At 40.9% G+C, this 26,139-nt stretch overlaps 1 protein-coding gene across 1 annotated transcript; it reads right to left on the bottom strand.

The window, feature by feature from the left end:
- Window positions 1-136: 136 nt before the first annotated feature.
- Window positions 137-24,914, bottom strand: tubgcp6 (tubulin gamma complex component 6). The gene is made up of 25 exons (XM_020645892.3): window positions 24,617-24,914; window positions 23,535-24,343; window positions 23,243-23,406; window positions 22,699-22,912; window positions 21,569-21,727; window positions 21,063-21,184; window positions 20,825-20,888; window positions 20,614-20,723; window positions 20,370-20,461; window positions 18,332-18,471; window positions 16,006-16,155; window positions 15,361-15,442; window positions 14,775-14,863; window positions 13,720-13,835; window positions 12,180-12,318; window positions 11,906-12,004; window positions 9,990-11,799; window positions 9,504-9,659; window positions 7,582-7,750; window positions 6,705-6,846; window positions 5,174-5,368; window positions 4,447-4,579; window positions 3,715-3,928; window positions 1,887-2,080; window positions 137-637 (listed from the first exon to the last, which is right to left on the bottom strand). The coding sequence occupies exons 2-25, from the start codon at window positions 24,321-24,323 to the stop codon at window positions 546-548; spliced, it is 5,634 nt and encodes a 1,877-aa protein (XP_020501548.2). The 5' UTR covers window positions 24,324-24,343; window positions 24,617-24,914; the 3' UTR covers window positions 137-545.
- Between the last annotated feature and the right edge of the window lie 1,225 nt (window positions 24,915-26,139).

Raw genomic sequence — 26,139 nt, 5'->3', positions numbered from 1 at the left:
ACCCATAATGCTTTGCACTTGATTTGTCATTTTCTAAAATCAATGTTAACATGCAATCTTTAATAAATATAATCTTTTTTTTTTCTAACTGAAGAAGCTTCTTTTTCTTTTCTTTAACTTTGACACCAGACAGAGCTGTTATTAAAGGCAACATTAGCTCTTTTATTTACATGTAATCGACATTACATTTATACACACAGGGCTGGAGGCATGCTGGAGCACTTTGGACATTACACACGGTGTCAGCTTATCACACTTACAGACTTTGGCAGCACAACATTTTTAATGTAAAGCTACATGCTGTGAATGTCCTGCACATTGATTTTTAGAAGAGGTTGTGATTTACAATCCATGCCCTGATATTCAGTACAGGTGGGTATTCATTTTCCTTTCTTTAAAAGGCGATGAAACACACTTATGTGAGATTCTTAAAAATATTAGCATTCATGTACACAATGTTGCATTGCTGACTATTTTTTAAACAGCCTGTATTGTGTGTATTATTCAGGCTAAGCTCATTGAACACTTACAGCAGCGGTCCTCGCTCAGGAGTCTTTGTAGTAGTTGTTAAAATTGATTCGTAGCAGGAAATCTTCCAGATGAGGTTGGTAGCCTCTGTTCACCAGCTTAGTCACCACTGTGAGACGAGAAAAGAATCACGAGTCACTCTAACTGCTTCAGAAGTTGGTTTAACCTGTACATACAGTTGTGATTAGAGGTGTTCATTTTTTAAAGGTTTCATTTGATGTTTCCTCGACTACTTAATTAAAGGGACATATGTAAAACTAAAGTGCCAGTTAGAGATCGATTAGTGACATTTTCCTGTAAATCATCCGATGAAATCATAACTTTTAAGAGTCGGTAGCTTTTTCATCAAAAAAAATAGTTATAAAAAAGTCATGCTACTCAATCATCACTCAACAAAAGTGTGTGGTGTTGACTGTGTCTGCAGAGAGCCTGTCCTCTCTGCCTTTGTTTTCATGTTTTTAATTTATTTCCCTCAGCCAATGACAACACTCAGGTGAGTTTAAGAGTGGATATCTTTCAGTGATTGGACAAAATTCAAACCGGCTAACATGTGGATGTAGTGACTAAGAAGAGAAAACATAGTGAGGTGAACCTTGGGTTGTTTTTCGCCTGCCGACGCAGAGCCGGTTTTCTGTTGACAGGCAGGTGCCAAACACCAGCGGTTAGCTTGTGCTAGCATGCTAAATTATTAACTTTTCCATTTCAACAAATGTAAAATGCCTGTTCTCAGGTCACTTCAGGTGGTGATGAGCCCAGGAGGAGGCGCCCAGTTTGAATGTTGTGTTTACAAGTGTGACTTTGAAGACAGGCCTAAAAAGTTGTAAATGTATCTTTAAAACCAATTGCTTAACACACAGAACACTTTGCTACAACAACAAAAAACTATTGGTGTACATATGTTCTATACTCACAATCTTTTTAATTCAATCAACTTAATCGCTGATGAACCTGAACTATTGTTAAACACTCACTCTGAGAGAAGGTGACAACCCTTAATTAAATACTTTACCATTTAATATTACAAGACAATCCACGTTTAATACCTTCATAAATAAAAACATAAATGTGTTTAAATATAAATGAGAATTAGCAATCACTTCAGGTGGCTGGAATTAGCTCATTGTTGCCACCTTTATTTTGAATGTATTATTCATGTGAAGTGGATTCTCTTAACACATCGTTTGATTGACTGATTATAGCTACACCAAGATACCACAGAATCATTCTACAAAACTACGAAATACAAATACTTGTAACAAGACAGGATCAGTCCAGCTTCATATTTGGATTCTTTTTTTTGAATTTGAAAACTAGATGGATTGAAATAAACCTCACTAGAATAGTGTATCCGTGCTCACCTTTGAAGAGGAAGTGGGAGTAGTACTTGAAGGTGTTGTAGGACTGCTGCATGGCGATGAAGCTGGGGTGCACCGCCTCCCCCTGCTGGCTGTCCCAGGGCTGTGCGATCAGCTGGGCCCTGAACTTGAGGATCAGGCTGAAGATGCTGTGGATGATGTTCATGACCGGAGCAGCTTTCTCTGTCAGCAAACCTCTGGGGAGTCAAGAGTGCAGAGTTAAAGGAACACGACAAGGAACTTTGAAATGGCTTTGAGAGGAGGGCTCGAATGAAACACAAGAAAGTGTGATACTTGACAAGCCCACCTAATGAGATTAAATCATTCATGGGGTTAAAAAGTTGGCCTCAGATACAGCTGGAGGTTTAATTAACTTGTAAAGAGAAGGCTGAATTAACTCCATGTGTAGTTATGTGTGCACAGGGTGCTTCTTCAACTTTCTTTGCCCGTACGGAGCAGGAAGAAATTATTTTTCATGCATTTTGTGGTGTTTCAGCCTGAAATGACAAGGGTGTAAAACAGGGTTTGCTGTTTATATTTTAATTAAAACATCTGTGCTGTACCTAAAATACCTGCAAATGAGGATTATCAAAGGGATTTCACGTTTACCGGTACATTATGTATTTGTAAATATCGAAATTTCACATTATAGACAATTCTATAGACTACCTGGAATAAAACATGGATCTAAGGAATGGTGATGAAGATTTTCCATCTTTTATGTTTTAAGGACTAAACAGTCAAAGATAATATTGTTATAATGTGTATTGGAAGAAATTGGGCAAACATCAACATTTGCTCAGCTAGCACCCCATGAATGACTTCTGTCCTGTATATTACTTTTTGTTGGTTGACCAAATGACTGAAAGGAAAACCAAAAAATATCTGGACCTGAGCTGAAGACGTTTTTAAAAAAAGGGATCACGTATAAAAAGTTCTGATGATTCACTGCCAAATACCTGACACCACAACTCACTGTTATCAGATACCAGAGTGTAAAGATTTCAATTCTGCAAACCTCCCCGAGTGTAAAAACTGTCAAACTTCAGTAAACTGTGAAATAATGTTGACTAATTATTGCAGCTCCTCATTAGAATCATTTTTATTAAGAACATAAGGAACATAAGGCTATAAGAACATAAGAACATAAGAACATAAGGCCAGTCGCACAAACTCAGTTGGAATTATTAAATGTGATAACCTTATATCAAAAAGGCTCAGATGTCGTGTAAAATGAAAATAATATTTGAAGGCGTCAAATTAAGATGGTTTATAAGTTTGAGCATGAGATATCTAGTCTGTGTGATTTGTTTTCAATTCAATCTAGGGTTTAAAGCTTTAGCAAATGGCGGTGTTCTGTATGATTTTTTTACATTTTACACCGTATCTCAACTCCTCCAGACTCTGGAACTGACACAGGCAAAATGATTCTTCGAATAACATTAGTTTTTCTTATATTACATACATTGCATCTGTTGATTTCAGCTTCTAAAAAGTGAATATTTTCTTTCTCTTTTAAAAATAAATTGAATTCTTTGGGTCGTTGACAAATCAAGAAAGTTAAGGACACATTTTGTCAACTTTGGAAATGACTGATAGAAATTATTTTAATTTACTGATATCTGATAGAATCAATCAACCAACCAATCATTTAATCAACAAAGTATAAAGGACATTTGATCTTATCAAGCTGCATCTCCAACAATGAAATGGATTGCAGTAAAAAAAACAAAAAATACAATAAAAATCAAACACCACCTTGCTTTGCATAGGGATAAACAGCAGGCATTATACAGCAATGCTTCATTCTACTCTTCATCCCAGCTCTCACCTGAAGATGGCTCTGTTGAGGTAGTCTGCATGTGTGCGGTGGATGGCGTCCAGGTCACTGGCCGTGGCCAGCTTGGCCGTGAACTCGCTCCAGGACACTTGCAGGATCTGGTTAGCGATGTATCCCTGTATCACTTTGACAAAGTGCTGCATCTCATGTCTGTACAGCTGCAGCTGACGGAACTGCACCGAGCGGCCGGCGCCTTTCACCAGCGCTGCAGGGAAAACAGAAGATGGGAAGTGGGAACTAGTCATAACTACTACTCACAGGCTTCGCTTTATAAAAGACCTGTTTCCTTTTTATATCACACAGGTCTGAAGTCAATTACATTGCAAACAAGTATCATTTATATCCGTTTAAAACAGAGCCTGGCTATTCTATTTTTTTATACTTTTTTCTTGTGGTCCAATTTGAATAAAAGTAACTTTAAAATGCATTTGGAGTGCTTAATAATGAAAACATCCACATTCTCTCCTTGTGATCAGTAATAATAAAGTTTGAATTGCTCAAGTTCACACCCCTCTAATAATTGAAGACTCTATTTACCTTCAAGATGTCAATCTATATACTCGCTTACATATTCTCTGTATGAATAAAACATAAAGGACTCACAGTGTTTCCCTTTATAAATATTTTATAAACAGTTGAGGCACAACTGGAGATATCTTAAGGAATCTTTCCTTCATAGAGGAAAGCTGGAGTCTGAGCTGGGCCGGCATCAAAAGCTCTCACCTGTTCTCTTGAGGTGGAACCAGACCTCGCGGAGGCTCCACACCATGTGTTTGAGCTGCAACAGGAACGAGAACAGACGGTTGTACTTGTTCATGCAGCTGTCCGTGATGATGATGTTCAACGGCCAGTCCACCTGGGAGACGATGAGGAGGAAAAAGCAGACAGACACACCGAGGCGAAAAGAAAGAAAGAAATGGGAAGGAAGGTGTTAGAACAAGTGTGAAAGAAAAGTTGGGAAAACAGGTAAAGGGAGAGTGACAGATGAGGGTGAGTAAAAAGAAAGTGGGAGGGGGAGGAAGGTGTGGGTGCAGGGATGTTGATGAAGGAGGTGAGAGGAATGTGAAGGTAAGATGGAGTGGTAAAAGATGGGAGGGGGAGTGAGGAAAGACGTATGGGGAGAAAACAGCAAAAAAAAAAAAAAAACATGTGAGACATGAGATAAAGAAAGTAAACAGTTGAGATTAAGCAGGAGAGAAAAGTCATGGGAGAGATAGGAGGGTGGAGAACAACAGCAGAGGACAATAAATGCATTAGTCACAGCGCATGTCATCCAAAGGAACCAACTCCAATCAATCTGCGACGTTCAACCGTTTCAAGTGTGCGATAAGCTAATTTTTTCACGCCCAGAGCAGTTTGTCAAGACATGACAGGTTGTCATATTCAAGCTGCCACTCATGCCTAGCGTACACACTCTGTGACTCACTCAGATAAAAACACAAATCCTCACCTTGTAGCGCAGCTCCAGACAGTTGAGGGAGTCGGGGGCGTGTGGATGGAAGGTCTCCGGGAGGAAGCGCAGGGCGAAGGTGAAGTTGCTTGCTAAAGGTGTGTCTCCATGTAAGCTGTACTGCAGGGCCTTACTGAGGATGGAGTTCAGGACCAGCGGGGTCAGCAGCTCGCCGGGGGTCTGTCCACTCCCCAGCTGTGTGCAGGAGACACCAGTTTAATTCATTACAAAATGCTAACTATGGATAACTACCCCCTTATATCTACACCTGCTTTTTCAAATTTGCTGTAAACATTTTCACTGCAAACAAGCACCACGGGTAGATGATTACAATGATCGGCTGGCTTTCTGGTTGAAGGTGTGCTCATCAGTGGAATCAGCTGGTGAAGTGTGTGTGGCTGGAACAAAAAACCTTCTGTCTCACGAGCCTCAGGAGACAGGTGCACGCGGATGTTTCTGCACAGCAGCACTAAGGTGTTAGCAGAAGCTGTGCTTGTTATTTCACAGCAGGAAGCTCGGGCTTGACACAAGTAGAGAAGAGATCTAGAAGTGAGGCATCATGTACTAAAAAAAAAAACACCTGGAGGTAGACATTTAAAAACAAAATCTTAGAGAATATCTTTGTACTACCAATGTCTGAAATACAAATTTTGAAAAAAGAAAATATGTGAAAGATGCTTGTAGACAATAAGAGGCTTATCACCATCTGCATCAGGCACCTGTTTTTAGTTTAAAAAAAAGTTATAAAACAACTGTAAAGTACCTGTAGAGCTCCAAACATAGTGGAGTATTAAGCAGACACAGAGATTTCCTTCAGGAGATGTGAGAGATCAAAAAGATGAAACTCAAAAAAAAAAAAAAAAAGAAGCGTGAAGATTGGACTGACATTCTTACAGGGCAACAAATATGATTTCAATGGAGTTTGCTTGCTATCAACCAAGTATATAAATGAGCAACCGTAAACTTTGCAATATCAGGGGTGAATTTTTTGTCTGCCATCATGTCTATCTAACGATGTTACTTTAAAATAATGGCAAATTCAACCAAAACAGAGAAAACTATCCGTCTTTTTCTCCTGGAAATAAAGCTGATAAGAGAGTATGAAATGAAGAAAAACAGTAAAGCTGCAGGCCGTAAACCAAAACAATGAGATTAAGGGTGCTGAAAAGCTCCATGAGTTTGCATTTGACAGCAGGGTTGAGGTTATTAAACATTTGTAGGTTTGCAATAATGAGAAACCCCTTCTGTATTACATATTGACATTTAATCCATTATTTATTCAAACTTATCTTTAATGCAGCTTTTAGTTCAGCTCAGTTTTGACTGTTTCCAAACACTGACATTTCATTTTTTGAAAGGTGCGCCTGTTTGCAGAAAATATCAAACGTATGCAGTGCGGTTTAAAATCTACTGAATTCAAAGATGTAGCAGCACACTTAACCCTTTCAGGATCTCTTCCAGAACATATTTTAACTATAGAAAATACCACCTATGACCCATTTTCATTATGCATATAGATGAGGAGCTTCACCTTTTCAAAGAGCAGATCACTGAGCGACTGAGCAAACTCGCCATCCTCCATCAGCAGGAAGTGGCGCAGCGCCTCAAAGTGTCTCTCCACCCCCAACTCCACAAAGAAGTAGTCCACCACAGCCTTGTTCACCAGAGACACACTGCGGGTTGGAAGGTGGAGGAGAGAATGACCGTGATTAGAAGGGAAAAGGCTGAAATGTTGCTGACTGGCTAATTTGATTCATGTTGTGAAAATGACACGACGATGGAGGAAGCTCAAAGTCTATACTACTTTTCACTATTTAGTCCTTTATTATATTATAATACCCGTCATCAATTCCCTTTTATGTCACGATGGGACTAAGGGAAGGGTTTCTTGATTTGAAAAGTTGGCAGAGGAAAGATAAATGAAAAAACATCAAACAGTCTTAGCTTGGCATACAAATGTTTTGCTCAAAATGGAGAGCTATGGATTCCAATCAGTGTATATACGACATCCTCCCTTTGTGCAGAGAGGGATTAGAGAGCCATTTCTTCACGCAGGTTAAACTGCACAGGGTGCAGAAACATTGTAGGCAAAGACTGACAGGCTTGTCACGAGTTCTGATGGAATTTCAAAAAGAAAAGGGATCCAACAAGAATGGGAAAATGGAAGGTAATAAGTATTTAAATTACTCCTCCAGCGACGAATGTGCACTCGAGTACAGTTTAAGTTGCCTGATGTAGCAGAAAAACCAAAAGAAAAAGTAAAACGCTTTAACTTGCACTCCCTTGCAGAAAAGCCTCACAGATACTTGTAAATGTGCTTATAAATGTGCCGTTTCCAACTAACACCAAACATTCCCTTTCCTCCTTCTGCTGCTGCTGCTGCTGCTTTCTGTCAGGCGGACACTCACTGTGTGATGAGCGGGGCGGTGACCGAGTGTTTTATCAGAACTGGCAGGGAGACCATCTCGCTGAGTTGGACAGCCGTGGTGTCTGTGGCTTTGCGGAGTGTGGGGTCCATTGGGAGGCCCCAGGGACCCCGAGTTACCTGCTTCAGCAGCTGACACTCGGGGGAAGAAGCTGTGTGAGAGGGAGAGGACAGGCTGAATACAGATCGCTCTCACCACTGCAGAAAAACTGTGTTGCATTAAAAAGTGTGAAGAGAACAAAAAAAAAAGGTAAAGACGAGTGAAAGAGAAACAGGAGCCAAATAATAATACATGTAGCCAAAATGATGAGCCTGAAGAAACACACAAGTTACTGAAACAATTAAATGAACAAAAGTTTGGATAAATAATTTATCCTTTGACTAATTTCACTTAATGAAAAATGCCAAAACCTTTTTCTTTTTTTTTTCATTTCCTCAGCTGTTCTTATTTACATGATTTATTAGTCTTCATCATCAGACTTCTCATTTTTGGACATCTGACTGAGTTAAAGACAAACCAGGACATATATCCATATAAGTGAACTTGGGCTTTTTAACTATTTTGAATAAGTACATGTTATATGAACAAAATTAAATAAAGGTCATGCAGAAAAATTACCAAGTGATTGAAAGCTGAAAATAAATGTTTACTGCAGATAAAGACTCTCTCTTAATTCACACTAATATGAATCAAAACATCTCTAAAACAATCACAACACCAAATAAAACACAAGGACTTTACATTCTCCAGTATTTATTTACTGCATGGAGATTTCATTCAATAGCACCATATATTTAGTTGTGTCATTTATTTTGTTCCCCCTCCCTGTACTTTGTAACAGTCTGTAAAACATTAAGGCTCCTGACTTTGATCAGTAGTGTGGAAGATGTTTTCGGATGACTAGATTCTGATTGATTTCACGGAGACCCTGGAAGCTGCATGAATAACAACATGACTGAACTCCGCACGCAGAAGGGGAGAAGACAAGATATTACTTCAACGCGCCATGATGCATCCTACACAAAATAAACCAGACCTAATGCCCTTATGAAATATCACCGCTTTTTATGCAAGCCCTGTGGCTGCTGAGGGAGTAAATATTTAACAGGCTCTGGAAAAGCATCACTCCTGAACATGTTTTAATTTACATGAAATAAGCTCCGCCAAGCTGAAAGGTGTATCATTTTCATTCATGCATTTTGACATGATGTTTTTCTGTGTCTCAAAAGGTGTTTCATTTCTCATTACGTTGTTTGGGAGACATCGGGGAGCAAACAGTGCGCACATACTGAACGACTCATCTCTGACCGTGTAGATATGCTCGTACTCATCAAAATTAAAAACTTTAGACTACTTCTTAAATTTAAAAACGTAAGACTTTACAGCCAATAGAAAAGGAGAGTCCATTTACAACTCCTAGAGTTTTACTGTTGACAGTACATTTGGTCAATAAAATAACTGATTATGTTTTGTTTTAGGTGCGCCAGATGTTGAGTGTTATCTAATCTCTTTCCACTGAAAAAAGGAAGCAGTATTTTAACTTTAGCTATTTTTTTGTAATTTGTTTAAAAATGACTCAAAGATATGACTCAAAAAAATTCAAGATTTTTGTTAACTGAGAACTTACCCTCATAACACTCTCCTTAATATAAAACTCAGGCCTCCTTTTCACTGCACATCTGTATGAGCATGTGACAAATAAAAATCTTAAATCTGGTTCTTCAAACGGATGGCCCAGGTTCAAATCCCACCTGTGGCTCCTTTCCTGCATGTCATTCCCCACTCTCACTCTCTCTCCCTAATTTCCGACTGTCCTATCTCTCCAGGTAGGAGGCACAAAAAGCCCAAAAATAAATCTAAAAGATTAACGCTTCTATTGGCATAATGACATATATTCAATTTACCCATTAGGTTGTAGCAGTCCTCGTAGTGTTCCACCTGGTAATGTGCAGACAAAGCTAAGAGGTAATCCTGCTCCGACTTCTCTCCAGGGGTCAAAGCAAAGCCAGCTGCCCAGGACCCCATGCTCTCGGCCAGCTGCTCGCTGAAGCTTTGAGCACCTGAAGCAAGATGTTAGACAACAAAAAAGTCCAACTTAGAGAAATTCCCTTTCTTATACTGGAGGGGTTAGAGCTTGGTAAAGGATCAGTATGCAGACATTATTGCACGGCTAACAACCTTCAGTATAGCACTTTTTAACAGGTTTATAACTGAATCCTACCTGAAATATCAATCAATGATCTGAGAATCAGAGTCTACTAGTCAAAGTGACATCCTCCAAATATTACACAGTGGAAAGAACTTAAGTAATGGATGCCGAAGAGATTAGAACAAAGTCTCCAACCAACATATTTATAAAGAACTACATATCATTAAATATTACTCCTTACCTTTACCATCTTCATTGCTTTCTGCCTTCTGCTGAGTTTCACCACCTTTACCCCCCACCACACACCCGACTCCAAGTGTAGAATCTGATGAGTGGCCATACATGCTGCCTGGTAGCGCAGCGGCTTGCAGCTCCGTCCCCAACACCACACAACCCACACCCAGCGCTGAGTCCGAGGAGTGGCCGTACGCGCTGCCCGGTAAAGGTGATTGAACGGTATCAGCTTTTGACACAACACATCCAACACCTAAATTGGAGTCTGAAGAATGTCCATGAGCACTGCCAGGGAGAGGAGAGCGTCTGGGTTCATTTCCTGAGACTAAACATCCGATACCCAAAGCTGAGTCTGAAGAATGTCCATGAGCACTGCCAGGTAGAGGAGAACGTTTGGGTTCATGTCCTGAAACTAAACACCCAAGACCCAAAGCTGAGTCTGAGGAGTGTCCATAAGAGCTTCCTGGTAGAGCAGACAAGGCGGGTTCATCTCCAGATACCACACAGCCTGACTGAAGGATGCCGTCAGAGGCGTGCCCATGTTGACTCCAACGAGGTCTATCTTCAGTTATGTTAGACACATACTCGCCTACTTTTATATTAGCATCAGAGGAGTGACCGTGGATGCTCGGAGCGCTAAGCGGCGCGACAAAGTCAGAGACATTTTCTCCAACTGTAATGTGGGAATCTGAGGCGTGACCGTGAACACTGGGGGAGGGAAGAGAGGCGCCTACATCGGAAACATGTCCGCCGACTTTGATGTGGGAATCCGAGGCGTGACCGTGGACGTTTTGAGAAGGGAGAGGGAAGATGGAATCTGAAACGTTTTCTCCAACTCTAATGTGAGCTTCAGAGGAGTGACCATGAGCACTCTGGGAAAATAGAGGAGAATCCACCTCGGAAACACGTTCTCCAACCTTGATGTGTGAATCTGAGGAATGACCGTGCGCGTTTGAGGAAGGAAGAGACGTCGTTATCTCTGATGTAAACTGTCCAACTTTTATGTGAGCATCAGAAGAATGACCATGGCTGCTCGGAGAAGGCTGTGTAGCAACAGCATCTGACACCAGCTCTCCAGCTTTAAGGTCTGCATCAGAGACATGAATGTTTGGCAAAGAAATGCGTTCACTGGCTTTATCTTGAGCAACTGAGCTGTGATCAGTTGGTTCAATATCATCAACATTAACTTCTATAGTTCTCTCGTCTTCCTTTACGTCGTCTTTACTCCTGGAGGTCCCTGTTTCAGACTTCTCTTCTGTCTTAGATGCAGCATCTGCTTGTTTGTCGTCAGTCTTTGAGCCACTACTATCCACTAGCTGCACTGACGCTTGAGACGGATGTCCATAAGTGTTTGCTTTAGATGTTTTTTGAGTCCCTTCTAAGGTGTATTGGCCCAAAGGAAAGCTGGATTTGGTGGCTTGACCAAAGGAGCTGGCTTTGGGGACAGTCTCCTGAACTTCAGACACATTCTCTCCTACTTGGATGTGAGAAAAAGATGGGTGGTCAGGCTGGACTGCAGGTCCCCAGCGAGGCCGGGGCGGGGCAGAGACTTGGCCGGTGATACCCTCCAGTGGACTAAAGGGGGCGTTGAAGTCATAGTCTACCAACTGTGCTGTGGGACACACTTCAGGTAGATCAGATCCAATCTCATGCAGGGCCACATCCACCTGCTGACTGTCAGGATTTGGCGACTTGGGGAGAAAATCATTGACGTCAATGTTCTCAGAGATGAGGTTTGGGTCTAATGTAAGGTGAGACGGTGGTGACATCGTATCAGGTTCTTGAGGCTCTGCATGCTGCTGCTCAGAAAGATCCTCCTGTAAAGAGGAAGATACAAAGGAGGATGTCTAGACACACTTCTAATGGATGTGATGAAGTGGAAAGAAATGAGGATCCATGTTAAAAACCAGTGTGTTGTCATACCAGCGTTGGCTGTGGTGCAGTCTGTTGCACTGAGTGAACAGATGGTAGTGCTTCCATGGGAGGTCTCTCCTGGCCTAAAGGATATTTCTCCAGCATTGCCTGGAAAGAAGTCATGAGAGCTTTTGTTAGAATTACCTCCCTTTCATTTTATAATTACATTCTCTTTTATCATCTTTTCTTTGTAATCTGTGTGTGTGTGTGTGTGTGTGTGTGTGTGTGTGTGTGGGTGTGTGCGTGTGTGTGTTTTTATGCCAATTATTTATTCATTACAAACCTGAGTCTGCTTCCCGTCATGAATAAAGAACTGAGCCCGGGCTTCATGAAGTCTCATTCGCTGCACCCGCCACATGGCCCGCCTTTCTCTGCGAGCGGCTTCCTCCGACAGATGGCTGTACTGAGCAATCAGCTCCTTCCTACCATGTGAGTGGAGTAGCATACGAGCACTAAGTCAATAATCTAGCGGAGGGAGTTCTCCAGAGCAGTACATTCTTGTCAAGGAATGATTAATGTACACCAGAGCGGCAGACTAACAATTATCTCCATTATCGAGTAGTATGCTGATTATGTTCACAATTAATCCATGGTGACAAATAGTGAAAGAGTGAAAAATGTTAAACACAGTATGAGAGAGTCGGATGTTCTGAACCACATGTCTTGTTAGGCTAAAAGTCTAGATCCCAAAGACAGTCAGTTTATAGCCATTGAAGACTAAATAACCAGAAAATAATGAATCAAGTATGAAAGAGGCCAAATATGTAGCTTTTTGATTTAAAAAAAACTCAAAAGCAAACATTTAATTCCTTTTTGTTTTTTTGCTGATCAATCAATCGACATGTTGCATCACTGGTGTTTTTATGTCAGGACACATTACTGTTGAAGGTCAGATATGTAACCTCTTACTTATGGGGTCATTTACTGCGCCCTTTAATCAGGAGGTAGATTACATTTGCTTCATATTTAAAACTCAACTTTGATAAGAACTACAAAATCTTTAAGTCACCGCTCGTGCTAAAGAAAGATCGGCTGATTGCGACCAAATGATCTGATATTCCAAACACACTTACAAGTGATGGATAATTCAAACACTTGTAAACGTATATTTAAATTTGAGTTCAAATCATCTCGTAATCAAAGTTCATTCTCCTCCATGAGGTGTAATCTAAAGCTTTGATGGCAACAGGCTTATATGTGGGGCTCATATACTGTCAGTATATGTCTGCCATATGTGCTGCTAATTTTCACAAGCAGTCATCAGCCTCTTAGTGATCTAGATTCTAGTATCCAATAATATGAAACGGCTTGTACAAAGTAAAATTAAAATATTTTTTTCCTCAATGAAAATCTCTTTTTCAGAAGTGAAAGGGATTATTTTCAGAGTACATCTTAAATAATAAGGTATCTAAATCTTAGAAATTGTCAACACATAAATCTGCCTTCCAGTAATGATAAAGAAAGCTCCTGGGTAATAATTAGGGAAAAAGCCGTTTGGGTTTTTACTTCAAAGTAACTTTGTAAAGCAAATTAAATACTTCAAACTGTCTGATAGAAATCCGCTGGCGCTGTGCTCACATTACCGACTCTCATCACATTTGTGCAAGCTGTGGCATCACATGCTTGTCCCCAATTGCATGGGAAATCGGGCCCCAAGTCAAAATGCTGAAATATCATGCACAGATGGAACTGATGTCCAATCATGCTTACCCTGATCAGTTTACTTTTTTTTTTAAATAAAATGTATTCTAACAAAATCAGAGATGAATCAGTCATCATTAAAACATTTACATCTGAAGTAGCGGCTGTGAAATCAGTCAGACCTGGCTCTCTGCTCCAGTTGCTCCTCCAGGGCTTGTAGTCTTTTCTCTCGGTCCCTCACCTCTCTGGCAAAGCTGAAGTCATCATCCTCCTGCTTCCTCCTGGCTACACTCCGCCACTAGCGCGCACACACACACACACACACACACACACACACACACACACACACACACACACACACACACACACACACACACACACACACACACACACACACACACACACACACACACACACACACACACACACACACACACACACACACACACACACACACACACACACACACACACACACACACACACACACACACACACACACACACACACACACACACACACACACACACACACACACACACACACACACACACACACACACACACACACACACACACACACACACACACACACACACACACACACACACACACACACACACACACACACACACACACACACACACACACACACACACATATATTTATGCCTACAGCTTCTAAAATGGGCATCAAAGCCGTGGGTGTTGTGTATGAATCCAAATTGTTATGTTTACATAACATAAAGCGGCTCTAATTGATATCCTTATAATAAACATGTATGCTTATAAAGGATATGCTCACTTTAGCTTTTAGGAGCTTATAGCGAGCTACATGTCATTGCGTTGTTGTCTAGAAAAGCTCTGAAGCCTATTGTACCCTATCTGCTCAGCACCAAACAGCAAACATACACAGTGTAGAGCTAGCTGGTGAACAAAGTGGAGAATTTAGCAGCCAAAGAGCAGATATGTTCCCTCAGCACTTGTAAGAAACATGAAGTTGTGTTTACAGGTTTGACATTTGATTGCTATCAAAAAAAAAAAAAACACTTCCCTGCCTTTGCCTCTATCCTGCTAACACATCATATTTTTCTCACTCTGACAGACACATGCTCACACATATCTCTTGCTAACACATACGAGCAAAAGCACACTTTAAAAAACCTGTTACTCTTATTCACGCACAGCATGTTTTACGCTGTCCTTTTTTTTTTTTTTTCTTCTTGTCCCACATTTCTACCTCTTGCTCCTGCTCCAGGTGCTGTTTCAGCTCCTCAAAACGCTCCCTCTTCTTGGCCTCTTCAGCCAGACGCTGTGACACCTGCCGCCCTGCAGGAGTGGGGAGAGATAACAGAGGGGCTGCTTACCTCCACACAAAGAACAAACATAACACCTGCCTCAGACCCACACACGCACACACACACAAACAAAAAAAAACAAAAAAATAGGCCCATGCTAAGAGATGCAAAGAGCAGACTTTTCCACAAACATTCCCGCATATCTTTTGAAGTACTATGTGATGTCAAGAGTTTGCTACGCTGTGCGAAGGCATGATTGGATTTCATTGCCCATAATACTGGATGATGTACAAAGTAATCCCCCCTGTGCATCTCTGCTGCTCTCCTGAGAGGAATAAATGGAGATACAGGAAACTCTTGCAGTCAAGAGTCAACAACTGAGTGCATAGCAGTCGTTTGTTAAAAGCATACTCAGTGAGTAGGGGTGTGCATATACATCAAGCACCGTATCAAATTATAGTCATGGCGCGTGTGTGTGTGTGTGTGTGTGTGTGTGGGTGTGTGGGTGTGTGTAAGTGTAACACTAACCGCGGATGCTCTCCAGGGTTTTGGCTGCCGACTCTCTGACCTGATTGATCAGCTCCTGGCGTGCCTGCTCTGCTCGCTGAGCCTAACAATAGACAGACAAGACATCATGATTAACACAGATCTTCAGATCTATCCACATGTACTACACCTCACCTCACCTCAATCCACCTCACCCCCTACTCTCTCACCGCTGCAAGTCAGCAGCACCCACAAGAGCCCAACAAATCAGGCTGATACATCAAATCACACAGTGTGCAAACACCAGAGTTCAGCTGCATCATTTGGAGGACTCGCAACTGCATTGCTCGGTACTTGAGGGGCAGTGTCGCCCTCATAGATTATAAAATGCAAAAATAAAAGTTACTCCTACTCCTTTGTCTCATGGTACATAACATTGTGCAATGACTTGTCTTACTGTGTTAATGTTAAGGCTACTCTTCATTTCATAACTCCTTCAAAGCCAGCTACAAGAGACACATGGCATTCTTAATTAAGGTCATGAACTATGTAGACTTCAAATTCTTTGAAACTTTACTTATATGGAACCTGTTCTAATAGCTTTGTTTATGTTAATTTGAGCCAAAGCTCGTCAAATACACTGAGGAGGAACGATAAACGATGTAAACGATATGAGTGTCTCAGTACTTGCTCCTCCCTGCTGATGGCGCTGTGCTTAGCGATCCTCTCCAGGCGTCCCCGGTACACAGCACAGTCCCTCTCGATCACCTCCACCTCCTGGAGAGAAAAGGTGACGGCGATGCGAGGCACCGGCAGCTCCGACCAGCAGATGTAGTGCTGTGGACACACATTCAACAGAAAGGTAAGACGACAGAGGAAGCCAGTTGTTTTAATACTGATGTCAGGTTTTGATGACATCATGTTTTAACACTTCAAAAGACCCAAAAGGTTTCACATAATAAAAAGGTCATTATTAAGAAAATTAGCCCCAGCACTTTGAACTAAATAGAAGATATCATTAATTGAGCACTTTATCAACAATTAAATTTATCTTCATGTGTCACTCTATTAATTCTCAGGGGTTCACACAGCCGTCCTTCAATTTGTCCAGAAAATAACAGACACCAAAACCAGTAGCAATTAGCAAACAGAGAAACAGTAGGAAGAGAATTCTAATTAATCCGGAGCGGAGGCCCAGCAGATTGGGTCAGGTGGGTCGAGTCGTAACAAACACTGTGTGCTGGTGAATCAGCAGGGGAGTCACAGAGAAGTGAGGAAATGAAAAACAGTTGGCTTCATGAAAACTGTCAAACAATGCTAACCTGCATCAAGTTGATTCAGGGGTCTATTCATATTCATATTCAGAGCTACAAATCTCAGGCTTTTACAAATGATGGACAGGCATCAGTGTCCGGAATCACATGGTCACTCTTGATGATGCTTTGACAATCTGAAGTACTAAATGTTTTCACCATGGCACCAGGCAGTTCTAAGTATGGTCAATGATAAATAGACCGCACTTAGATGTATATAGCACTTCTCTACTTTAATGTACAAAGCACTTTACAAATTGCTTCACATAAATGCACCACTCACACATCGATGACAGCACAGCTAGGAGCCAAGTGCTGGGCCTGCAAATAAACTCCACCACCGGGACAGGAGTCGCTGCATAAGAAATATTAACGCACGACTATCAGGCTTCAGACTGATATGATCAATTCAAAGAAAATATGATATCATCTTTGATCTAATGATACTGATAATCAATTAAATACTTTATTTTTGAAGAAAAATACCAAGTGTTACATTCTGCCTTCCCTTAGATACGACAGCTGCATTTTATGTTCAGGACTTGTTAAGACAAAATATCAAATGTTATTGGACACATCACCTTGTATTCTAGGACAAAGTCATGGACTTTAAAAAAAAAAAAAACAATTAGATGTTATATAAACAGGTACATTTTAATGATTAGGTTTCATTTACCAAACAAACTTAATTAATTCACAACTAAATGTACACTTTACCCCCCATTTAAAACAGTACATTGCTCTGTGCCTAAATGTTTTTTGTCTGGTGTCTTCACGTAACGTCTTGATTGTGATTGCAGCCGCTACTACTATTTCCTGCAAAGGATTAATTAAGTATCTATCTATCTCGTAATAATATCATGAAAGTATAAAAAGTACTCATCATAACCTCTCAAGTTCCAAGATGACATCTCAAAATGTCTTATTTGTCCACAGTCCAAACAAGGGAAATATTCAGCTTACACTGATATCCCCCCCCCCGAGAAAAGAAAATCCTCCCACTGCAGATATCAGAAAAGGGGATATTTTTACCTGAGAAATCACTTCTATCAGAACAGTTGAGAATCATTTTTCCATAGATAGACTTATAGATAATTGGACTCCCTGTACCACCCCTCCACATTATGGTAGTGATGTCACAAAGACAAAAAACGAAATGAAGTTTGTCTATGTTTGTAAAAGTCTTCAGAGAACAGAAAGGTTCACAGTTCAAATTTGCACAACAAACAAACTACGCGAACACCTCTGCTTTAGTACAACGGGACAATTCATCAGAATACTGATCCAGGGGTATTGATGACATTTTGCAAGAGCCTGGATCCTCATATGTCACACTATTGATTATTTGTCCAATTCCCTTTGGGCAGCATAGATTCCTAAATGGGTAGAATGATTGCTGTGGCAGGTAGAAAATTGTGGAGTGAATGTGGAATGTGTGATTGTCAGTGCAAAACCAGTGCATCAAACAATACATTGACCTGCTGCTGACTGCAAGAAAAGCAGATCAGGATCATCTCTGAGGTCAGTGTGTAATGAGTCTACTTCATTCACTGCAAACAACAGTCCCTCTGCGCTGAATAAGTAAGAGATTATAATTTAGATAAGGCTACTTTTATCATCATCGAGGTCTTCACACGAGATTCATCTGCATAAAAAGATCTCACCTTCATGAATAAATGCATTAAACGAGAGAAACAAACCTGCGGGCAGCAGATCTTGAGGAGGTTGATGGTCTTTCCACAGACGTATACGTCGTTGGCGATGTGTCGCAGGAAGAGGGGCACACATTCCTCCACATCCTTCGAGATGAGAGTGTACCCCTGGACCCAGAAATGTTTGTCTGCAGAAATTCAAAGATGCCCGTTACCTGATGTTTTACAATTCAGAAGAAGTAGTTTGACTCCTGTGCCTCTGATAACAGTGATACACTCACAACAGCAGTTAAAAAAAACAACCTTACAGTGATGGAGTAATACTTAGCCAACACTCGGCCCAATACTTTTCCTTATTAGTATGACTTACGGGGCATGGCAAAACTCTGGCCGCTTGCATTAACACTTGGAAATTGTTAGCGCTTAGCTCAGTGATCCTGAGCATAAGAGAACATGAATGCACTGAGCTACCAGAGCCCTTTACAAAAAAGCCTGCGGCTTGCCAAGACAGCTTAGCTACTGATTGCCTCCCTGGCCAACAGACTTCGAGGAGAACAATGACATTTGTGTGTCCTCCAAAAAGCGGGAGCGAGGAGTGCAGAGGTTCACTGCGGGAGTTGATGAGGTGTAGCCGATGAGCAAATGAACCTCTCAGCCAGACAAAGCTGAGGTGATTGTCTGACCTTGAATGGAGTGTTGCATGACATACAATATTAAGATAGAATTTGATGATTGTTTTAAAACCATATTTATGGAATACTGACAGAGTGAAACAGTCGGGGTGTGGGCTTTTTGGTGAAAAGGATTTCATCTGGATTATTTATTACTTTTTAAACATTCCCCACACACAGGGGTTCAACTAATGATTATTTTCATTACATATTAATCTGCGAATCAGTTTCCTGTTTCATCTCTTGATCTAGAAAATACCTTTAAATAGTAACAAAAATAGTGCACAACGACAATAAGTTATGAGTTTATCTGAAAAACCCAAATCTATCCAACATGACCAAGAACAACAAATGTTGATATCTTCTAACTTTGAAAAATGACCCGAGAGATTACGGACCTCACTGACTAACTATAACGACAAGTGTATATCTGCTGACCAGTCCTTGTTGATTTATCAGTTATTTGTTGAAGTCCTGACCCCTTTTGTTCATTTCATGTTTTCTGTCATTTATAAACAACAATCAAAAATTCTCAGTTCAAAATGATGCTTGTGCTTTCCAAGTAGTGTCTGTTTATACATCATAGTGCCATAAGGGTTATTAAAGTTGCATCTAATAGCAAATGTTTTGATGAGAAAAACTATTTTGTAAGTAATTTTTTTTTTTTTTTTTTAAATGGTATTAATTAATTTAGTCTTTGGCAAACAATTTATTATTTGGAGTTCTTTTTTTGTAGGTGTAAAAAAGTCAATTCATGATATTAGCTCTTTAATTTGATCATGTGAAAGGCATATTTTTCTATTTGCAAAAAAAATTAAAAAAAGGGTGAAAACATTTGCAGTTTATTTGGTAACTACTTTGTTTTCTATTTAAGCCCTAAATTGTAACTCCTAAACCCTGAGGAGCACAGACATGCCTGTATTAATCTGCCCTGCAGGGATCCTCTCCTCCTGTCTCCACTGTTCTCCTCTGCTCTCCTCAAAGCTTAAAGTTATTCATGGTGGAACATTTGTATAACGTCAGTAGTGGATTCGTCAAGGTCAATTCAAGAAATCAAAGAACAAACTGAATAACTGCGTGCTTGTTTTTTTTTTTGTTTTCACCAGCATGGTGTAAAAACTGAAAAGAATAAAGAAACATTTTCTGTTTGTGTTTGTTCCTGTGGCTCACAGACCAGAGATAGCTTTGGTTTCCACAGCTGCGGCTGCTGATTCTGTTTCCCACTGATTATCATCCAATAACTTCATGACACCCTTTACAGAAACAAGGACAAATCCAACTAGGCAATAAAGGCTGTAATGAAATATTGTTTATTTTCCGCTCGACAATCTGTCTGGCAGGCTTTTCATTTTTAGAACCTGCTGACTGAGGCCAAGTGTTTATGTGAGTGTGTGTGTTTGTAAGTGCAGTCTCACCTCGAAAGCCCAGAAACTCCTCATTGACCTGGATCATGAATTCTCCATAAACATCTCGAAACACGCCACTGTACACCCAGTCAGTGACAAACCTAAATGAAGCACAGTAAAAACAGACAGACACGCTCATGAAATGCCAGGAGAGAGAAACAAAAATCAATTGTGCAAGCTCTGCATAACAATAGAGGAAGGTCGTGTCCTTGGGATATATTATTTTGTTTTGATGAGCAGAGCAGTGACTGACCGTGTGTATGGTTCACAGCTGCTCTTCAGCAGCGACAGCAGCACCGGATAGTTCTCGTTGCTGCAGTTGTTCTGTGCTTCATTGTACAGGTAGGAGAGCAGTTTAACACCCTGAGGAGAACAACATGGCACTGAGCTGACACCCCATCTGATAGGCTAAACACAGCCATGATAAACGACACATCGCAGTTTGAAGATAAAAGCGCGCTCACCACAGGGAAGGTGCCCTGGCCTGCACCCAAAGGCCCATCTAAGCAGCACAGTTCTGACAGGTACCTTAGATTCAAAGAAAGCAGGGGGTTTTTTTTGTGTGTGTGTGATCTGATAATATTTGCATCAAGGTCCTTTTCTGTCGTGGACGTGAACGTACTGTTGACTGCATGCTGCTAAGGTTCAAAGACTAGAAATTAGAAGTTGACACCAGCATTTAGAGAACAGGTATGACCTCACCTTAGTTGGCGGCCCACTTTACGGAAGAGGAAGCTGATAGTCAGCAGGCTGAGTGTGGGTGGAGTGCTGAGAACACAAGCCCTGTAGTAGTGCAGATACTTCCGCAGACCACCAGTAAAAGCCTTGGAGAGAAGAAGTTCTGTCATTTTAAATCATGATTAAACCACTGAAAGGCTCACTTTAATTTATTTATTGATTAAAATGTTGTTTTCCTACATGATTAGCCTTTTGGACTAATCATACCTTTGTGGTTATTGGGCAGCTACAGATCATCCACTGCCATCAACCCTTTAAAACCTTCTAACTAATATAATGATATTTGTATCTTTAGAAGGTTTATATCTTTGAATGTAAAATCGATGTGTATTTGTGCTGATAGCCCTTTAAGGGTTGGATAAGGGATTTTAAATAAGACAGCCACAATGACGGTTATTAAAAATTCAGAAGGGAGGATAACAACGTGCAGTCTCAACTGTGTTTCTAAGCATTGAACAAAACAACAGTACCTGGAAGACGAGGCCTTTCTTGTCAGCGCTCTGCAGAGAGAAGCGGCTGAGCCTCAGGTAGTAGGTACCATACTGTGCCAGCTCCCCTAAAAGACGAGACACACTTTCCATAGAGGCTCCGGACACGCACACTCCTGGTCTGACATCGAACTGAACACTCTGGGAAGAAGATTACATATTTACAAAAGGTGGAGAAAAATACAAAGGGCTAATCTAATAACATCCAATAAAGTAGCCCTCCAGCAAAGTCAAGCTTATGATATTGAGCTGTTGTTAAGACTCTCAGGGAGTCATCTCCATGGTGATTTTTGAATATATAGTGTGTTGGTTTCTTTATTATACTGAGACTGCAAGACATAATCAGATGTTTGTAATATACTGTCCTTCCTGTGGATTTTATTTTATGAGAAATAGATGCATAGTTCCTAGACAGGACCCTTCTGAGGGTAAGAACAACAACAGAGACAATAAGCACAGCACCACAACTGAACACAGCCTCAACGATTACCTCTGACTTTAATAAACAACTCTCCAACAGTCAGAGCAAAACTTTCACTTCATAGACTCAGCATGATGCAGGTCTGTGGCATTAGATTGTATAACATTGTACAGGTGTTCATTATATCCGTCTACCTCTTGGACCAGACTGCATAGCGATGATCAAAGTTTAGCAAAGAGGAGGGACCATAGAAGGCTTACTGAGCAAACAGGGAATGAGGATTCAACTGATGGTATAACTGGCTGTAATTCTGTTAAAGCATGAAAACTTAATGGAAAACTAGAGAAGAGTTTCCATGTGGTTTTGCATCTGCATTATTCTTTGTTCATCATTTAATGCATCTTATGCATGTGCTTTTGAATGCCCCTCTTATGTTGTCTTTTTACAGTTTTCAGTCAATAGACTTTTATAAGTCAGTAGGGTTGCTTTATATTGCAAATGCACAGTTTTGCCACTCTTTCTGCCCCATTATGCTAGTCTGTGTTTTTTTTTTGTAATTAAATTCTGTCACAGGGCTTTTATGACCTCATTCCTTATTTTATCACTTAACTCCACCAGGCCCCTAAAATAAGAACTCATTTTCATTTCAGAGCATTTAAGAGACTGATAAATCAAGGGTAATGAAATGCACCTGATTAAGGGGGAAGGTTGTGGATGCCACTCCGATCAAGACGTTTAGAAGGTCAGATACCAGCTGTCTCTGAGAGTCCAGGGGCAGCGGGACGAGAGGAGAGGGCGTACCGGTGCTGACCACCCTCAGCTCGCCCTCCCATAGACGATACAGTTGGTCAAAAGCCACCCTGCCGCCCTCCGTTAGATAGAGGGACTCCCTTTTCCCTGGTGGGCTAGTAGGACAAATAGAGAAGAATTAGGTGGCTTTGCTCACAAATTGTGTAATTTATCAATCACAATCATTTAAAAAGCAAGCATTTAAATCGCCCACTCGTATAAAATCTTAATTATATTTTGTGTGGCAGTTTTTCCTAATGCATCATAGCAGCATAGAGAATCAACAAATCATGAACACTACTGTTATTAAGAGGCCCTCACATTTACTAATGTTGTTCTGATAGAGTTTGTTGACTGTTATCACCGAGGCAAGATCTTCTCATGATGAAGACATGATTAATATACTTGAGTCAAACTGTCAAAAGCACAGTTTATATGCCACTTACCAACCGACAGACTCCCAGCAGCGGCGTCGCCCAGGCTCAAATGTGCGGAGAGCCTCCCAAATGTCGAAGTCTGGGATGGGGCTAGGCTCTGACTGGGAGTCTGGGGTCAGGTTGGAAGAAGACTGGAAACCCTCGTCCTCAGATTGATCCAAACTGGAGGGAACCTGCACAAAAAACAATTTAGCCCAATTATCTGTTAGCATCAAACAGCGTTTAAACCTACATGTGTATATGAAACAACTGTACATATAATAATAATGAGCTTAGATACAAGACCAGGACAGTGTCGTACCCTTATAGAAAGCCCTGTCACATCAATATTACTGGGAACAGGAGGCAGGTCCAGTCTTATGTCTAGGTCTGAGGTGCGTGTGTGCTGCAGCGCTCCAAACAGCGTCAGTCTGGTATCCCTCTCAAATCTTTCTTCCGCTTCCAATTTAGTCCTCGGAGGAAGCAGTCCTGTGCCTGGAAGGGCATCCATCAATCTCTGAGTCCCACACAAACTGTCCAGATTTCCCCATTCCTCTTGACACACTAGACCCCACGCCCTGGCCTCCAGCCTTTGAAGCTCCTCGCTCTGGTAGCCCCACGGTTCAGGCCTCCGCAGCACTTGCCTCTCTCGTCTCATGTAGTCTCTGCTGAAGGAGGTAGGCGGCGGAGGTGCCGAACCGGCAAGGTGCACCAGGAGCTCCAAGACTGCGTCTACTTCCTTCACGCCGGAGGACGCTCCCTCCGGCAGCCTCTCGAGCTGCTCCTCCAACCTCTCCGCTTCCTCTCTGCAGCCGGCCACCCGCAAGTCGAAGCATATCATCAGGACTCTGTTCCTGGGCGGCGTGTTCGCTGTGGCGCTCGGTCCCGGGGCGGAACCTTTGGTGCCATCGTGAAAAAGTTTGGACAACAGGGCACCATAGGCTCGCTTCTTGAGAGCTCTGCGGAAACCTTCTCTGGAGACTCCTCCAAGGGCACGGCGTTTCCATGACACCCCGGTCAGGCTGGAGTCACACAGGGCGCCCAGCAGCTCAGTGATGCTGCTGCTGCTGCTGCTGCTGCTGCTGGACTTCATGGGGTTGTTAGGGTACATGGTGACAGTGTTTCCTCTGCCTACATGATTGAAATAAAATGGGGGTTAAATTATGTAGTTCTCTGTTACAATATAGAAAGAAACTGATAATATGAATACACATGCATACAGCTGCTGTTGTCATATATTACATACATAAGCAGCTATGTAGTTTGAATCTGGCAACCTAGTTTGTTTACTTATTTGACACAGTACACACATCAGCAAAATGATAAAGGTGTCCTAAATTGTACATCAAATCTCAAACTGAATTATCGCCCAGTTCCCTTCCGTTTCTTTTTCTCTGTATTTACCCTTTGAAGCTGGTTGGTGGATATTCAGTTGATTAAGACAGTTTTAGATCCTGAAGTGACTCCTTCCCGTGCATGCTAGCTAACTGTTGTTATTAGCATGGCTGTCCTGGTTAGCGAAAGAAGGTACACTCCACAACGGTGAGTCATCTGCACACCGCCCAATTGTCAAAAATCAATCACTTCTGACAAATTGTTCCATCGCACTAGTGCCAGTTAATCTGCTGTAGTTTTGTTGTCGCTCGCTAATTGCAAGCTAGTGGCTTCATTCATCTCCAGTGTTTGCCGCGAGGTTACAAAAAAAAAGAAAAATGTTGAATCTGCCCCCTTTGAATCTAATTGGACAAAAAGATTATTCTGTCAATGCCGATTGGCCAAGAATTCTGTTAGGCTATACTGATTGGTCGATCTTTTCTGTCAATCACAGGATGTGGAAAAACCAAAACCTGTCATTTGCCGTCACTCTGTGCTGCGTTCAAGTGATGCGACAAAAGTGTAAATAATAGTTTTTTTAGTGTCAGGTAGAACACTTTATACGTAGGCTATTTCAGGATAACAATTGAAGTTTCATTGAATAAATGAGGAATGTAACAGCAAAAAAGCAATGCAGCGGGCTCATTGAATATTGTTTCCCGATCTTCGTTGATAAATTCCATGTGGTTTGCTCATCATATTGCAGCAAGTTGAATGTACATTAATGCCTGAAGCCTAAAAAAGCTTAAATTGCGTAAATAGGCACTAGTTTGACTTGTGTAATAAAGGGACGGTCCAAATTCTTAACTCATTCCTGATACAATTTGCCTGATTTTAATATAATAACCAAAGCAATTCTGTTGTAAGAGATTATAAATCAATACACAAACTATATATGAATGTAGCCTATCACATAAGACAAACTTAAACTGTAGGCTATGTTTAAATTAAATTATGAACAAGCATTCAATAGTTCTCTGTAGAAATATGTTTTGTATTTATCTTATTTATTTATTTTGTTAATATCCCAAACCATGAGGTACACCTGTGCAATTTGAATATCTTCCATAATTGTCAACTTTACACAGTGGATCTGATGGACACTGTATTTGCTCACCATTTGATGTCAATTTGTTAGATTCTATCCTCAAACTATATTGTTTGTATTCTTTCATCCACTTGTCTCTGGAAAGGAAGAGAGCTTGAAGTTGTGATTCTAAATGAATTGGAAAATTGGAATATGAAAGGAAACAGACATGTGTTAACAGTTGTGACAGTTCATCATTTAGTTCTGAATCTGTTACATAATTTAAATTATTCATCAAAACAACTATTTAAAATGAAACTACACCATCATTTTTATGGTGTATTTCTATTTATGTATTCTTCTCGTACCCCTAAGGCAGTGGAAATCGAAGCCAAATCTCATTAGAAGGTATAAACACATACAGGCAAAATTTAAGCTGCTAGTGAACACATCCCTCTATGAATGAGAGACTGGCTGCTGTATGAAAGGCAAAACAAGCACATTTTTAAAGCAGTTTATTTTTTTA

This window comes from Labrus bergylta, chromosome 7, assembly GCF_963930695.1.
Source record: "Labrus bergylta chromosome 7, fLabBer1.1, whole genome shotgun sequence".
Lineage (NCBI taxonomy): Eukaryota > Metazoa > Chordata > Actinopteri > Labriformes > Labridae > Labrus > Labrus bergylta.
This window is presented reverse-complemented; position numbering and strand designations above follow the sequence as displayed.